The 17431-nt window shown below is 41.6% G+C and overlaps 1 protein-coding gene and 1 long non-coding RNA gene across 2 annotated transcripts; one reads left to right on the plus strand and one right to left on the minus strand.

The window, feature by feature from the left end:
- Positions 1 to 2422: 2422 nt before the first annotated feature.
- LOC139933617 (uncharacterized) lies at positions 2423 to 3848 on the plus strand. Its single transcript, XR_011785607.2, has 3 exons — positions 2423 to 2569; positions 2890 to 2920; positions 3087 to 3848. It is a non-coding gene; the product is annotated as an uncharacterized LOC139933617 (long non-coding RNA).
- lpar2b (lysophosphatidic acid receptor 2b) lies at positions 3647 to 16547 on the minus strand. The gene is made up of 5 exons (XM_071927701.2): positions 16360 to 16547; positions 10630 to 11126; positions 9626 to 10120; positions 8256 to 8515; positions 3647 to 5178 (listed from the first exon to the last, which is right to left on the minus strand). Exons 2-5 carry the CDS (start codon positions 10883 to 10885, stop codon positions 5080 to 5082), a joined length of 1110 nt encoding a protein of 369 aa, XP_071783802.1. The 5' UTR covers positions 10886 to 11126; positions 16360 to 16547; the 3' UTR covers positions 3647 to 5079.
- Between the last annotated feature and the right edge of the window lie 884 nt (positions 16548 to 17431).

A 17431-nucleotide genomic window follows, 5' to 3' on the forward strand; every position in this document is an offset into this window, starting at 1 on the left:
AGTGTGATTCATTTTATCATATTGAATTAATTTGAACATAATCAGAAATCATAAAGTCTTGGGTTGAAATGAATATCTTTTCCATAGTTGTTGGACATTTTGACAAACATTTATTAACCATTAAAGACACCCTGACATGATGTTACTGCACAGTTGGTTGTCACTATATTTTTCAATGGAAAAGACACCATAAGTGTAGAAATTTTAAAACTTTTTTATAACTTTTTTGTTGTTTGTTTGTTTGTTTACTATTACATTACACAGTTTAACACCCCATGGTAAGTGCCATCATAGAAAACAGTACTTAATTAAAGCAACACAGCAATGAAAGAATTAGGAGCATTTAGAACATTCAAGCATTTCCTGAAGTGCAACACACAAAACAGAAGTCACAAGATCCTGTTTTTTGCAACTCACACTTAGACGTGTGTGTGTGTGTGTGTGTGTGTGTGTGTGTGTGTGTGTGTGTGTGTGTGTGTGTGTGAAACAAAACCTCTGCAACAGGAAACAAGCAAATAGTAAACATGTTGTCCCCCACCAGTGATGTAGTTCCACCCTTGGGTTAGTCAGTGATTGCTGAGTGTATTTGAAATATGAGTGAAATTGTGTAAGCATTTTGGTATGGGACAATGAAAGGACAGATTGACCATATATTTCTGTTGCCTACTCTCCTCAGAATTAAGCTTACAAGTTATATCTTGAAATGTAGTAACTGTAATTGTCCTGTTTTTACTCAATACAGTACAAAATATAAGAACTACAATATGCAATAAATACAATCCGTACATTACACAATGTACACTACAATACAATTTATAATACAATATACAATATAACATACAACACCAGGAGCGTGAGTGTTATGAATAATATAAATGCTAAATGATAAGTGATATATGGTATTGCACAGTAGGTAAGTGGTAATATGATATAAGTAGTCAACACTGACAGCACAGTGGTAGTGCAGTGATGAGTGCAATAACAGTACAACAGTCCAACAACTGTACAATAACTACAGTGTCTTGTGGTTAGAGGTTTGCCGAAAAATTCTCCATTGACTCTCACTTCACATCAAGCCAGTCTGATGTCTCCAAGTGTGTAGCATGTGTAGACTATCATGTTACCTATGATAACTTTAACTGTATTGCTTTACCACTGAGTCCCCATTCATTGTCCCCCACATTGTATGATAACTTTAACTGTATGACCTGCTTTACCACTGAGTCCCCATTCATTGTCCCTCACATTGTATGATAACTTTAACTGTATGACCTGCTTTACCACTGAGTCCCCATTCATTGTCAATGCCGCCCCCTAGCGGCACAAAGTCAACATTACAGTGTGACTAACTAACGAACAAACGAACTAACGGACGGAGACCGATCCATCGTCCCCCCTTTGGTGGGGGACAATGAACCTTGCGTAGCCTACATTAAAAAAAAAATCTAAGCTCTAAGCAAATTTAGCAACTCAGAAATAAGCTTAATTAAAGCTAACCCTCTTATACACATCATAAAGACCTTTGAGAAAACACTATGAAGGTAAAAATTAACTCTGGCCTATAAAAAATACAAAAATTACTCTCTCCTCAAAGCCATTTCCTTGCATGGGCAGTCCTCTTGCTCGTGTGCAAATTCTCACAGGTTTTGTGATGGAAATGCCACTATACCAAATGGCTATGCTCAGCACAAGAAGCTGCAGTTTTGGTATGAACAGCATCACACAGCTTAGCACTGTGACTCAGTGGTTTGCACCGTCGCCTCACAGCAAGAAGGTCCTGGGTTTGATTCCTAGCTCTCTCTGTGTAGAGTTTACAAGTTTACATGTTCTCCCTGTGCTCATGTGGGTTTCCATCAGGTGTTGTGGTTTCCTCCCACAGTCTAAAAACATGCAAGAAATGGATTGGAGACTCTGAATTGCCCATTGGCATGAATGGGAGTGGGAGCGCGTTATCCTGATAGTCTACCTTCCCGCCTGATGTAGTCTGACCCAGAATAGGAATGAATGCGTCCCGACAGTGCCCTCTAGTGTGGCTGTAATAAGCACTTTGCTACTCCCCTATACCACTCTTAACTTTTATTATAGTATTACTAATATTCCTTAGGGTAACGACATTCATTTGGCAGATTGCACTGTCCAACACAGGCTCAGAATATCATATTTATAGTCTTTATTGTCTCGAGCCTAGTGCCAAGCCATTGAACTCCTGTACAAACTGTACAGAGCAAATTTGCTACACTAAAGTTACTTATATACCACAAAAACAGATGCAAAAAGAGAGGGTGCAGCTCAATGTAGGTCAACAATGCATTTCTTTGAAAAAGGTTGCCCTACATATAGGTTTCCATGGCCATTTTTGGTTTGTGGTGCTTGAGAATGGGCAGAGATCAGCAGTGTCATCCACTGTCAACCACTAAGAATGTTGCAAAACTAGTTTGTTCTTGTGGGTTTTTTTCTTTGCTGGTAACTGACTGGGTGTATGTTAGTTTCAGCTGTAGTATATGTGTGACAGAAGAACATCTGGTACCCAGATCTAACCGCTCATCACATACCCACCGTGACATAAAAGGTAAGAACAGGATCATTATTCAGACTCCATTTTGACCAAAGAGGACATGAACAAACAATACACACTACTGCTCTAACTTAAACTTAAGGTGTGTTTTTAATGAGTCCATAGTCTACTGTAGGTTTGTGTGTGTGATGTGCGGAGGGTTGGCTGTATTTTTCTATGGTTATATTGGATTTTACGAGAAATGTGATTGGATGATGTACAGGAATAAATGCATGTTTTAACCCAATGCTAATTAGCCTACTGGTAGCCATGTACATCCAACTCCTAGTTTGGCATGATTGAATTTTTGGGAAAACATATTTTCATCATTCCAGATTAATTGGAAACAGACCCTTCCCAGCAGATGTAAGTGAAATTATATTTTTTAAATGTAATTTATAAGTTGTGTGTTTGTATGTTTGTGTATTTATGTATAAGAGGCACAAATGTGAAATAATTATTTGTTCCCCTGTGACTAAACTGTCCTCCACAGGAATCTTTGCGTTTGGGTTAATACCTGTTTTTCCTGCAGGTTAACGTGCCATGGGCAGCTCCTCCTCCAAGAAGACGTTCTTTGGGAGACAGAAGAAAGAAGCTTCACCTCTGAGTAAGGCCTGGGGCAGACTGAGGGGGGCGCTGCCCAATAAGAAACACAAGAAGAAGAAGAAGAGCATTCTGTCACTGGATAAATTCAGCCTGGATAACCTGAGGAAGGAGGAGTGTTCACAGAAGAGGTTCTCATTGGCAAGGGACAGGAAGGAGTCAATATCGATCAAAGGTCTCTCTCTTGGCAAACCTAGGAAGGAGCTAGTGTCAATACAGACTCTTTCACTAGGAAGAAAGGAGAGGAATGGAAGAGGAATAGGAGGAGTAGGAGAGCAGATAAAGAGGAGATTCTCTTTAAGGAACATCAGAAAGAGCTCACCTCCTAGCAAGAGGTTCTCTCTTGCTCTCTGAACTCTGTGTCACTTACAGTAAAGCACACAGAGAAACAGAGACGGAGCGAAAGTGTGTGAGTCTCCATTCATCCCCTGCATGGTCCTGCACCAAGTGCCCTCAAAACACACATTTTGAAACAAGTCAGAGAGATACTCAAGTATTCAATGTTTTTAATGTCAGTTACCCAGGACGGATTATTATGGCTGAGATCCATCTCCTGTCAGACACAAGGCTGTACTTTTCACACTCAAAAACAGCTGTACAGTCACAAACCTTCCTTCATATAAACATCTTGATGTCACTTTTACTCAACATGAACATCAATCAGCACATCAAATTATCACAAGTGAACATTGTTAAAACAAAATATTTTCCCTTTTGTTTCAAATCAATATCAATAAGACAGCTCTCTCCCTCTGCAAAACTCTCTAACCCAACCCTAACCCTAACCCTAAAAAAATGAAATGTCATTTTTGGATAATAATCTCAATGACATTTCATTTTTGGATATAATCTCAATGTAAAATTCAATTATTTGATTTGACGGTTTCTCTTTAATAAAGAGTCTTTATGTTGTATTACAGGAGGTGTCTCCAATGTCAAATCTGCAAAAGTTCACTAAATACATAATGTCTACTGTCATAATGTGATCATAAATAAAGCTTTATATCACAATACAATTGTGTATCAAACATATTAACAATTCTCATAATGTAAAACATTGACATAAAATTAGCATACAGTCTTAAACAACAAAAAACCACAGTAAAATAATCAGATATTGATGAAGGATCAGCTTACAGCATGATAACTACCATTTTGGCTCAGCTGCTTATGATGAGTTGGTTACCTATAGCAGTGCTTTTTAAGTGGCATTGCATTGGGACGCAAACTGGATCGTGTCCATTAAGTCGCAAGCCAATGATATTCAGTTTCATATAAAAAAAAAAAAAAACAATCAAGAAAACATGTCAGCCACAACATTGCAGGTCAGGTGATAGGCTTTGTGTCTGTTACAATCGGTGAAATTGCATTCATAGACTTCGAGGACAAGAAGTATCTAACATGAGTCTACATGAGCCTCATACACTTAAATATTAGGATCCTATAAATGTCCCACAGCTGAAACTGTGTAACGATCCCAGCAGGCACAATAAGCCCAGGAAGAATATTCTGTTTAGTTAAGACTTGGCTAGCTAGGGAATGGACACACAGGGTTTCCTCCATGAGCTTCAGGGGCCTTTGTGTTCATCTGACTGAAATAGTTTAATCTCAAATAAATGATAGCAATGTTAGCTTTCCAATGATATATATACATATTTTGGAGGATCATAAGGGTAACAAATTCCTGGATAAAAATCAGTCTGAGTCAGTTAGAAACTATTATATAAAAATCCAATGGGATTTTAAAAAAACAAAACAAAAACAGCAACCAGTTTTTGACCCTGTCAGAATGGTGATGTCCTAGTTGTGGAAAAACTGGTCTTTAGGCATTATGTGTCCATACACAGATCAGTGGATTTCAGTGTGTGTATGTATGCATGTCTTGAGTGTGTGTTGAAAGTTTATCTTAGTTCGGGTTAATTTCAGCTTTCCGAAGAGGCCTGGATGTCTTCTGCGTCTTCCAGCATGAGAGGTCTTCCGTTGGTCTTCTCGTCCAGCTCAGCACTACGAGACTTATAGGTCTACAGAGAGGGGTGGAGAGGCAGAAAAGTACAAGCCAGGGGGGGAAATGAGGTAAGGAATGGGCAGAAGGAAAAAAAGAATGGATAGGGAGAAAGAGGAAAGGGGATTAGGTGCAGCAGAAGGTAAAAGGGAGTGAAAAAGAAAAGAGAGAAAACAGGTTAGTCATGTCCAAACTAGCAAAAGAGGGAAACTGGTTAATAGGAAAAGACATATTTATTCCTGAGATACAGAGTGTTTCTTCTCAGTTTGAGGCCGACTGTTGAAATTTGCATTTGGAGCAGACAGACAATCATCACGCCAAGTCAATCACTGCATAAAGCACACAGCAGCAGGCAGGCAGGCGGACATAACCAGACAAACAACAGACATAGGTACATTTAAACCTGTGCATTTATTAATTTTGGTTGCAACATTTTTTGTACAAAAATAAAACAAAAATAATGTGAAAACGTTTTGAAACGTCAAAACTGAACAATATCAACAGTAAGCTTATAATATGAAAATGAGTATCAACAAGTAGATTTATGTGAGATCTGAAGACAAAGAATATAATTTGCATAATAGTATATCCCTTTAATAGCTTCTTGTATTGACATTCCCTTTAAGAGTACTGGTACTTACTGTAATGATTTACTAGTGGCCGTAAGTGGCAGTATACGCAAATGTATAACTTCCCTTTTATTGTGTGCGTCACCTGCATATTTTACTACCACAACACATGGTGAGGCAGAACATGCAAATCGTTCTCACCGTCCCACTTTACGCCGTCGTTCTTACATCTTTTCTAATGGTGATGTCATTGACAAGATGTGCAAGTATGTAAAACAACTCGTGAATCAGCACACACACTCAGAAATTCATGTAAACACACGCAAACCCACACACACGCACATGTTCACGACTACTTCTTACTAGCAGTAATAACAGAGTCATGAGGCTGTGTGGATGTGCGTGTGTGTGTGTGTGTGTGTGTGTGTGTTTCCCTGTGAGTGTGGGTATGCGAATGAGGGAATGCATGCCTCTTAACATACACACATGCCAGAGCAACAAGTCAGAGGAAATACGGCAAGGAGCATGACCCATTCTAACCACCAGAAGACATCTGGAGCGGTTTAAGACTGTACAGTGCTAGCAAACAATCTAACACAAATATTAGCAACAGCACAAATAACATACAAATGTTGCACTAGATATAGAATAAGCAAATATTGCATAAGAGCCAGGCATTTGAGCAATTCCAAATAACTCGTCTAATAACGTGTTTTTAACATGAGGCACTGTGAGTCAGGCTTTCTGTCTGTTACAAGACAGGCCTTGATTTAGCAATATTTGAGGGATTTGATTATGGCTAATGATGTTCTGCCAACTCTTTGTCTATTGGCAAGTGTGACATCCTGAGTGAATGTACATGCAAAGGTGCTTGTCTTTTTTGTATTTTATATGACACACAGTCACAAAGAACACTGATTTAAATCAATATTCCACTTAGTTTTAACATGGGGGTTATTTAGCACTTGACCACCATGAAAACCATACTAATCAACAAGATCGGATGCAGCTGGGGTGAGTTTGTAGTGTTCTGATTTTTACTTCCCATTCATTTGAATGAGGCCACGGAAGCCTGAAAACTCACATTTAACATGTTTGTGAACAGATTCAACAGCAGATCCCGCTTTTAGGACAACAAAGCAGTCCTGGGTCCGTCGTCATTTTGCACTTCTATTCTTGCTTCACACTAAAATTAGTATTTAAAAGTAAAAGCAGACCCGGCCTCCCAAACAGGAACTATCTCTCCTAAATGGTATCCCTCTGCTATGTTCTCTTGTATCAATAAAAATGCTATTTGGCGAAATTATGTTCTAAAACGTTGGACCCACAGTCAGGTGAAAACCTCAGTAGAGGGATCTGTTGCCCCTGCTGTCCCCGCTGCATCCGATCTTGGTGATTAGTTTGTATTACGTTTTTAAGGCGGTCAAGTGCCGAATAACCCCCGTGTTAAAATTAAGTGGAATATTGCTTTAAGTTCACAGATACACAATTGTGAAATTGCGCAGTCTTTACTTAGCTAACAATTGTTCAAATGGCACTGGCATTACTGTCATTTTCAGGAAATTTTGTTTGACTGGCTGACAGTGTAAGACAACTCTACTATTAACACCAGTCTAGACATGGTTGCTGACAATAGATATGATGTAACCAATACAGAGCAGCCAACCACAGAAAATCTCTCAGTTCTTCTTTTACTGTGCTTCTGTATTATGAGTGCACTGTTTTCTAACTGTCCTGAAGACTGGGAGCATGTATTTTAACTGCAGTGCAAGAAAAGAGCTCCATCACATTACTACAGATCATTAGGTGCTCGGGAGGAGCGTCTTTATAAGAGCCGCAGCTCTGTGTGTTCATTTTGTTCATTCATTTTTTACAATGTGCACTGCTTAGGGTAATTACGGTATGCACCATTTAGGCGGTGCAGAGCCCCAGTGCCCTGCATAAGGGAAACACAGTGTGCACTTGTACGCCAGGTAGTACGGTAAAAGTCAAACAAGTTTGGTGTGTCTCACACATGGTTCGCTCACTCCAATCATGCATAACCTCCCCGAGCACCTAAGAAGCGCAAGCACACTTGTTTATATTTGGTCAAAGCAGAGAATCGAGAGAGTTGGAACTGCTATGATTTTACAGTTGTGGTATATACTACTACAGCATACATAGCAGTCACTTTCAAACAATCACTCACCACCATTTTTTCTGATGATTAATCTGTTTTGTCAAGGCTAGCGTCAGTGTTTTCACTTTGCCTACTGACAGTTGTCATAACTATCGTGTGTTATTCACGTTACATTAAGTCAGCCAAAGTGTCAGTTTCTCGTTGCATAGCTTTCAAACAGCCATTACTTTTCGACTGGTGGCTGTCATGGTCATGCGTGTTGGGCTATAGTGGTGATCATCATAGTATTTCTACAGATACAGTCAGTGTGGTTTCAGGGGTTTATACTGTTAACAATCCTAGTCCTTAGTGCGAGTGGTTGTTTTGTTTGTGATTGATGTCGTCGCCTCCGTTGCTCTCGGACAGTACCTCATGCTCCATGGTGTTAAAACGAACTCCGGACTCCCCGTTTTGGTCGCCGCCCCGTCGGCACAGGCAGCACAGGATTCGTTTGAAGGTCCTCCTCATGTCTTTGTCCCTGAAGGAGTAGATGATGGGGTTGACAAAGGAGTTGCACTCCGCCAGCACCAGGCAGTACTTCTCATAGCGCAACACCTTGCACTTGTCACAGCCCAGACCGTCTAGCAGCAACACCACCAGGCCGGGCGTCCAGCAGATCACAAAACAGCCTACAGAGAGAGAGGGGTGTGGGGAGGGGGTTGCAGGAGATAAACGATACATGAGGGTGTTAAAAGACTGGGATAATAACATTGGTAAAAACAAGGGAGAGGAGTGAAAAGTGGTGAATAAAAAAAAGTTGCTCAGGGGAGAGACGAGGATACAATGAAATGAATAGACAGGCAGACAGAGTGGTGGAGAAGAATGTGAAGAAGTAGGGGGTGGCCAGGGGAGAGAGGGAATGTACTGTAAATTCCTCTGTTCCTCTGTATACAGTACAATACACACATGAACGCACACACACACAACATATCAGTGTGTGGACTGGGTTTAGCCTGTAAGATCAGATTTCATTATCATAATACTCGATTAGACAGCTCAGGAATTCATAATGTACACACACACAGCATGTTCAGCAGTAATTTATGCACACGTATAAGCTACAAATTGAAATGTGAAAATGCTGGGGTAGTGCACACACACACACACACACACACACACACACACACACACACACACACACACACACACACCCAGTAGTGTCATATGGGTAGGAGAGAAGCGATGAGGGAATGTTTTGGTGGCTGAACTATGCAGTTCTCTGTCAGGACATGCTCAGGGTTTCCTCACCCTCTTTACATGCCAGAGACGCTGAATGCTGGTGTGTGAGAGAAGGGAGAGCGGTATAACATTTTCTAACTTGAGGAATTTAATCGAATGTTAAAAGTGCAAGAGCAGAAGCAGGGGAGGGTGGGAAGAGAGAAGAGGAGCAAGGGAGAGTGGACAGAACAGAAAAGAGAGGAAACAGCAGGAGAGGGAGGGAAGGAGTGAATGTGGGGGGAGTGGAGTCTGGTTTAACAAGTTTAGACAAGCTAAGAGGGGAGCCTGCATGACACCGTATGTGTGCACGCATAGGCTTGAAAGATGGTCGGTGGCGCATTTTAGCACCTTTTTGTGTTGTTTGTGTGTGTTGCATATGAAGGTACAGGCAGGCATTTCCCCCATAACTACCCACATCTCTTACATATCAAGTAGCATGAGTAAACTGTACAAATGTTGATTGGTGTCTGTATAAATATGTGATGTGTGTAAACAGTGTGTGTGTGTGTGCGCTCCCTCACCCAGAATCATGGAGACAGTCTTCATCAGGTTGAACACTGTCTCCTTGTGTCTGATCTGGGTGGTGTGCTGCGACATCCTCTGGCTCTTGTGTCTCACATAGAGAAAGATCCTGGTGTAGACCGCCAGCATGATGGAGAAGGTCAGCAGGTTGAGCACGGCCCAGAACACCAGGTAGCTGCGGCTGTACATGGGTGCCATTGTGGAGCAGTTCTCCAAGTCACACAGACAGTGCCAGCCCATGGTGGGAACCAGGCCCATGATTATTGCCAGCGCCCAGATACCCAAGATGAGCAGCACCACACGCCGGTTGGTCATCTTACTGTGGAGTTGCATAGTGAAGATGGTTTGGTGGCGCTCCACTGCCACAGCCAAGAGGTTGACTACTGAGGCTGTCAGGCTGGTATCAATCAGCCCCTGGCGCACAAACCACTGGTACTTGGATAGCTTAATGGTCCAGGGACCAGTATGAAACATCATGTGGAGGTAGGAGATACCTGGGGAGAGGCAAGAGAGGGTTTCATTGCAATGAAATTCAAAATAGAGCTACCTAATGTTGCCACTCAGGCAGAAGGCGCTATTACACGTTGTGTTGACAAAATTAAAACAGCTAAACATTAGCAAAGATATAGGTTCTAATGTAAATGAAGAACACAGTAGTAATGCAGTGCCGAGGATTTATGAACGAGAAGAGACTTGTTGTGGTTCAAAATAGCTTAGATAGATGTAACAGTAAAGTGTGTGGGTCTAGTAGCACTAACTGCAGATATGAGTAACCCCGTGGATAGTCCCAGTACCTGATAAGAAGTCTAAGGCAGCCAGATTACCTGGTAGGTAGTAGATATTAATATATATACAGTATGTATTCCTAGCAGCATTAAAACTAGTTCTAGAAATAACTAGTATAGCCATATGTATACACCTTGTAGTACTAGTAGTAATAACCTAAAAGTAAATGTCAGTGATAATGATAGTACTGTCAGTAGGTTTAGTATTAGCCCAGTACCTGAGAAGAGGTCTGCAGCAGCCAGGTTACCCAGCAGGTAGTAGATGGGAAAGTGAAAGCGTCGGTTGATGAAAATGGCTGCCATGACCAACATGTTGGAAAAGATGACAATGAAACAGACCGTCATGCCCAGACTGACAACAACATAGTCACGGGCACGCCAACGGTCGCTGATGTTCTTGCCACTCTTGTCGTAGAAAAATTTGACAGTACGGTTGGTGTAGCAACCAGGTATATCATCGGTCAGCGTATCCATCTTTGACCATTCACACAGTGGGATTAGAGAAGAGTGGGTGAGGTTGGAGGGGACAGAGGCCTTTCAGGCAGCTCGGATGGGAAGCGGAGGGGTAGGACTAGGGCGGCATTCAGACTCGCCCTATTGGTGGGTTGGAAATCGGCATGCCATCAGCTCGGCAGGTGGCGATGGGAGGTATCCAGTTTGATATCTGAGTCCTTTACTCTTATGTTGTCTGAGACACTGGCCCCTCCTCTTGAAACTGTGGAAAAATAAATAATTTGTTTCAGACAACCACTCAAAGACAACCACGATGCATGAGGGCTTAATTCCAAAACGCTATATATCCAAAAATGTGTTTCTGGTGTTCATTTCTCACTATAGAAAAAAAAAAGAGGATAACATTTTAGATGATGCAAGATAGCTAATAAATTCATTGATATAGTGAGTTTTACTTTTATGTCAGCAATCATTTTGTCAGAGAAGAGGTCACATTTTTTTCAGAGGGTGGATAACTAATTTTGGGATGAAGCCCTTCATATATAAAGTAGCATATGTAACTGTTTAAATGTGGAGGATTAACTGTATTGTGATGCATCCAAGTCAATCACCAACTGAGGATGACATTCTTCTGTAAATGAAAATGCAGCACAAAAGCAGCCTTTACTGTATTACTATATTTTTACCTAGCCAACTGACTAACATCTATACAGCCGAACAAGGCATAGCAGGAACAGGCAATTCTTCACGACTGGGACACTGTAATCAAAACTAACCACAACTTGGAGCAGAATTCAGCAAGCAAGCCTCGATTTAAAAAGACACATCCGAAATGAGGCCAACAACAATGAGCTTTAATCCTCTATTTACGGTAAACTTGCAAGGCCCACATGGTGGGTTTTGAATCAACAACACTCCCTCACACATGCTCGCCCATTCCCTCTGATAATCACACCCAGCAAAGCACTCTCACACATACTGTACAACTCCAGTTCTGCTCGCTCAACAATGGAAACAACCGAGCAGCTCCCTACAGCAGAGACACACCTCACAATTACACAATCCAGCTATGTAACCCAATCTCAATCCAAACACACACACACACACACGCACGTACACACACACACATGCACAGAGGGATAGAGAGCCTCAGTGACCCACTCTCCTACCAAGGGTGTGGGGTTGGATGCCAAATCAAAAACAGCAAGACTGAAAACGTGAGAGACAGAGAATGAATAATCGAAAAGATAAGATGGCAAAAAAGGGTTTGATTGAGGCAACGATGTTAAATATTTGTGGAACATGCAAAAGGACCAAAGGGTAAAAACAAGAAGACTTGGGTGAATAAGAATGCTAAGAAAGGGTTTGTGGTGTGTGTGTGTGTGTGTGTGTGTGTGTGTGTGTGTGTGTGTGTGTGTGTGTAACTGACTAAGGAAGGGCAAGTCTTCATTTGCAAGTTCTTGTATGCGTGTGGCATACAGACAGGAAGTAGCATGTGTATCTCCTTTAGTAACGAGTAGTTCCTCCCACTTCCCTTGACTGCCCCTATCCCTGTCAGGACATGAGCTGTCATTTAAGCAACAGTGCTGCAACTGATCTTTGAACCCAAATCCAACTCAACACTTGCCACTTTTACAGTATGTGTACACAATCGTTCCACTTCCCACATCAGGAAATACCTGGACACTCTCCTCCCTCCTTCAGTTAACAGTGTCAATTTAAAAAAGTATCACCTTTCCAGTTCCCTTCAGGGTACATAAGCAATGTGCTAGCCTGTGTCCATATACTAACTTGCAGAGACACCATACGCACAGATAAACACTACAGCATTTCTACAGTCTAAATTATGTCTCAGATTTCGGGTGATTTTAAAAAATTCTGCAGTAGTAAAAACATGCAAGATTGTCTGTTCATAGGTAGTCAAATATGTTTTCATATTGTGAGTGGACGCGCACCACCATACAGGTATCTACTGTACTATACAGTACATTGTATGCATTTCAATGTGTGCCTGGAGGCTGTAACAGAAAGTCTTTCGTCACCTGAACCAGCATTGTGTGTGAGCAGACAAACCTGGCAAAGCAATCAGGTTACATTGAATCTGCAGTGTGGGACTTCTTCACCCAAGGTCGAAAGCTCTGGCTCATACAGGTGCAAGACGCTGGCTGCCAATTCTAATCTTGATTTAAAAGATTTCCTGTCCTGATATGAGCAACCTACAAACTGTTTATGACATGTTCTGTGAGCTACAGTGTGGCAAATAGGCAGGATCAGTATTTGCAATGAAGGTTACACTGGCAATAAAAGTGAGTTGCCTTGCATGCTCAAATAATCTTTGTTTAGATTTAGTTAATTACTCACTTTTCAACCACTCGGTAAGTACTGCCTCTTGAGAAACCAGCAGACAAGACTGAATCCTTATCACCACAGATTGATGTGGCTTGGATAGCCGGCAGGTAGCCTACAAAGCAGTACAAATGCCAACTTTATACCAATATTTTCTGTCTACTCAAGACTGAATACACTATTTTGAGCTTGTAAATTTCTTTTAGAATTTTCTCAGTTGCAATTAGCCCCTCTCCTAGGCTCTCGTGGATGTGCACCCATTGTAGTTCCTCTTATGATCATTTTATAGGCTAATTCTTCTCAAAAACTGATGAAATTGTACACAAAGATAATGCTGTGGTGACGGCTACAGGTACAACATACATGCAGCTGCCATCACGGGATCGGCAACCACAGGGAAATGAACAGTATAGCTGCTGACTCACAACCTGACAGTTTTTCCAGGGCCTGCCAGAGAATAACAGGTTCTACAGCGCATAGCACATGATTCTTTAAGCGCGAGAGTCCCATAAACAAATTGATTTAAGTGGGTTTGCTACAGTGCACCTGAATTGTCTTACTCCATAACTATCCAGGCGATAAACAGATGCATAATTATCCCAGAGGTGCGAAATTCACCAAACATGATTAAGATATGTGTGATATATGTACGGTCCCTCAACATTACCACAAGCTGTAAATGTTCTGATGACACTAAGTGTAGCTAACTAACACTATATCCCTAAACTAGACCTTCATGTATGAGTGGTATGTGTAGAGAAGAAGTGACAGACTGTATGCTTCCCTGGCACCAGACAGCAAGCCATCTGTGGTAGAATAGTTTCAGTTTCAACTTCTGCATGTGGCTCCAAGTGACTGTTTGTACGTGGTTGTGTGTGTGTGTGTGTGTGTGTGTGTGTGAGTGAACGTGTGTATGTTTGCATGCATCATATGTGATTAGGGTGTTTGTGTCTGTGTGTGTGTGTGCGTGTGTGAATGAACAGGGTTGAATCAGTAAACACCAGTCTGAATGCAAACCGGTCATTACCAGAGCAGCCACACCCGTGTCTCTTCCTCCGCTCTCTCCCTCTCCCTCTCTCCCTCTGTGTGTGAAAGAAGAGACTTGGTACCTCAACTTCAGCGAGCACTGATTTGGAAAAGGCAAGATTTACACCACACGCATTTTCGACTATAGCCAACAAGTCTACAGCGGAGGTGGCTGTGGTTGCGGTGGTGTGTGAGCGACAGAATGGGAGAGACAATCTAAAGGAGATTATGTGTTGCTTACTCACACCTTGACCTCTAATTCAAGGTAAAAAGGGAAATTCTGCTTATCCCTTTAGGAACGCACTGTTTGTGTGTGTTTAAATTAACAGGCCCTTTAAAAGCGTGTCTGTCCAACTGTGAAGTATGGACAGGCTACTGGTGGGACTGACCAGGAGTCGAGTTCGTAATGATTAGCTCAAGCCTAACCTCACTCATTTAATTATCCAGACACATGCACAGACAGTTCACCAGACACCTCTCTCCTCTCATCACAGGAAACCAATGTGGTCGATGTACTCTCCTTTAGAATCGTGGACAGTTTCTGAGAACACGACACCTGGTTGCTCAAGACAGCACAGAGCAACCTACACATTTCTGAGGAATGCTTTCTTTTTTTTTGTGTTTTTTTTTTTCAAAACAGGAGATGACACATTTTGGCACATTTTGACCAATGCACACAATCCATGCTTTAAGCTTTTGCTCTACAAAAGTCTAATTAGAGACATTTTTACATCAATCTATATCAAAGCCTTTACAAGAATGAACAAATCTATCGTTCTAAAGAACTCCGAAGCTGAAATCTATATTTTGGGGTTGTGCATTTAAACCAATGAAATGTTCAAGATAGTAAATGAACAGTGTTGCCAGTACGGAAACTGATCCCTTGAACGAAATATACAGAGAAACTGTTTTGCTTTGGTGGTCCTATTTCTCAAGTGTACATAATGAGGCATCTTCTGTGTTTACTCTCACTTTGCCTAAAAATATATTGTTTTTAGATTTGTAAAGATGAGCTTACAAATAGATTCTAAAATATTACATATGGATATTGTCATTTCCCCCTCACAAAACTTAGAATGGCAGCTGTAATCACATTTCTTCACTCGTCATCACAAACTCTGTGAAACATCAAGATAAAGGAGACAGATTTACAAGCACCTTTTTTTTTCTTAACCATCTTTCCTCTCTCTCAGGATGCTTACCATCTTTACATGTACTTTAATAACCCATGCACAGGAATAATTAAGCTAACTGTGATAAACATGTCACTGGATAGTAAATCAACTGTCCCAAACAACATTTACCTACTGGACAAGCATGTAGGATAGGCTCAAATGAAGGCGTTTATCTTACCAAGGATGCCAAATACATGTGTTAAATACTTGAACAGTTAAGCTGATCTTAGGATATCAACATCTGACTCATAATTAGCATGCATACAATCACAATTTCACTTTCTGTGTGCCACCTAGGCCAAGTGCACATGTAGCTGAGTGTAACAGACTCAAAAACAGCCAAGAGATCAAGATAAAAAAAAAAAATTTGAAACATATTTTTGTGTATCATCTTAAGGTTTTTTTCATGGAAGAATGAGCTATACTGCCTACTGCTTGCGTCTACAAAGGGGCAAAAGCTGTTTGTTTCACATTTGTGATTCAAGATGGGCTCATTTACAAGAAAGGGCACGGTCACATTCACAGCCTTGTGGATGTTCAGGCTGTAATGAACTCCAGGCTCCTTCCGACCCCTTGAGACAGTGCAGATGCCACAGCATGCTGATGGGAGCCAGCCGACCCCCGGCAGGGACGCGCACACAGCAGACAACAAGGTCGGTCTGAAAGGCGACAACTTTGTCTCCATTTCAACAGCCAAGTATTTCAAAACTCCGCGTTGCCTCACATGTGTAGCATTAGCCATAGAAATGTACAGGGGAAAAAACTCCTACTTTAAGCTATTTCTTCTTTCTTTGAACTCGTTTATCAAGTAAATCCAGATTTGAGGCCTTGCCGAGTTGTTAGGTGTGTTTTTTGTCGCACCTATGCTCACCTAGCCCTACGCAACTTCTACTACACCCACTGAACAATAGGTGAAAAGGTACAACACAAGGAGAAACGTGCGCTTACAGTTTTTCTTCTCTGCTTCTACTGGAGCTTCATTCCAGATGTTTTTTCTTTCTTGTTCGTTCCCTCCACAAAGGCAAACTCCACAGTCTTCCACTACCTGTGTTTTGGACTTTCGGTTCCCTCTGTTTTCAGCGGTAATACCTGTGCTGTACGCCCCGGGAGGAGAAAGGGTGCGGCAGAGTCTGCTGGCTCTCTATCACAATAGGGAGAGTGGAGGTTTTGGTACGCCGATACTCTCAACCTGAGCGCCCGGTATCCGCCCCCACCGGACCCCCGTTGGATGCCTGCGAGGCGGAACAACCAATCAGAGAAGGAGCTGAGGAGTGATTGACAGTGAATAGAGAAGGGATTTTATTCACGCGGGTTGGCATGATTTTATTTGTGTTAGGTTAGGAGCGAGGCCCAGGTTGAATTATTGATGTAGTGACGCGAGGTTAGCCGGAGGTTATTCTCGCGTAGAGGAATATTATAGCGAAAATGCATAAGCCTGGTATGAATCAATTTTCATTCACCACCTTGCACTCCAAGAGATTGAAAGGTGCTGAAGAGTACCAAAAAGTGTTTTTTTAGGATAGTGTTGTAACAGGGTGAAATATTCACCTGTAATTACACAAAATCTTAATCTATAGTTTTCATTACCTGAAGTGTAACCTTCCATTAAAAGTGTCTTTAATTGTCAGATGTACTGTGACTCTTCCTCCCACTGTCCCATGCCCTTCTTCTGGTCCCCTATACACTCCAACCCCTTCTGCTTCCCTTTTGTCATGCAATTTTAATCCATTTTACAGTGTTGTAGTATTCGAGTCCGACTCAAAACCCAGTTTTGATGACTTGTGACTCAACTCAGACTTAAATATTGATGACTTGGACTTGGATTCAGACATGCGCACTGAGGACCTGAACTTGGGACTCAATCATCTTAGACATAGCCTACACAACTTTTCAGCCTTGGCCTAAATTTGTACCTAATCATCTGGTTGGCCTACATGTAGATATAGGCTATGATAAATGTATCTTACAACACAACCACTGATAGGATGAAGCAACATATCAGTTATGCAGTGCATGGGAA

Source organism: Centroberyx gerrardi, chromosome 3 (genome assembly GCF_048128805.1).
Source record: "Centroberyx gerrardi isolate f3 chromosome 3, fCenGer3.hap1.cur.20231027, whole genome shotgun sequence".
In the NCBI taxonomy this organism is placed as follows: domain Eukaryota; kingdom Metazoa; phylum Chordata; class Actinopteri; order Beryciformes; family Berycidae; genus Centroberyx; species Centroberyx gerrardi.

What these genes read in the sequence shown, in the direction of transcription:
- lpar2b (XM_071927701.2), bottom strand. Translation starts at nt 10,885, where the DNA reads ATGGATACGCTGACCGATGATATACCTGGTTGCTACACCAACCGTACT. An exon ending in TGCTGCAGACCTCTTCTCAG is followed by an intron (nt 10,121 to 10,629) that starts GTACTGGGCTAA and finishes GCCTCTCCCCAG; the next exon opens with GTATCTCCTACCTCCACATG. An exon ending in TTAACACCATGGAGCATGAG is followed by an intron (nt 5,179 to 8,255) that starts GTACTGTCCGAG and finishes CCCTCTCTGTAG; the next exon opens with ACCTATAAGTCTCGTAGTGC.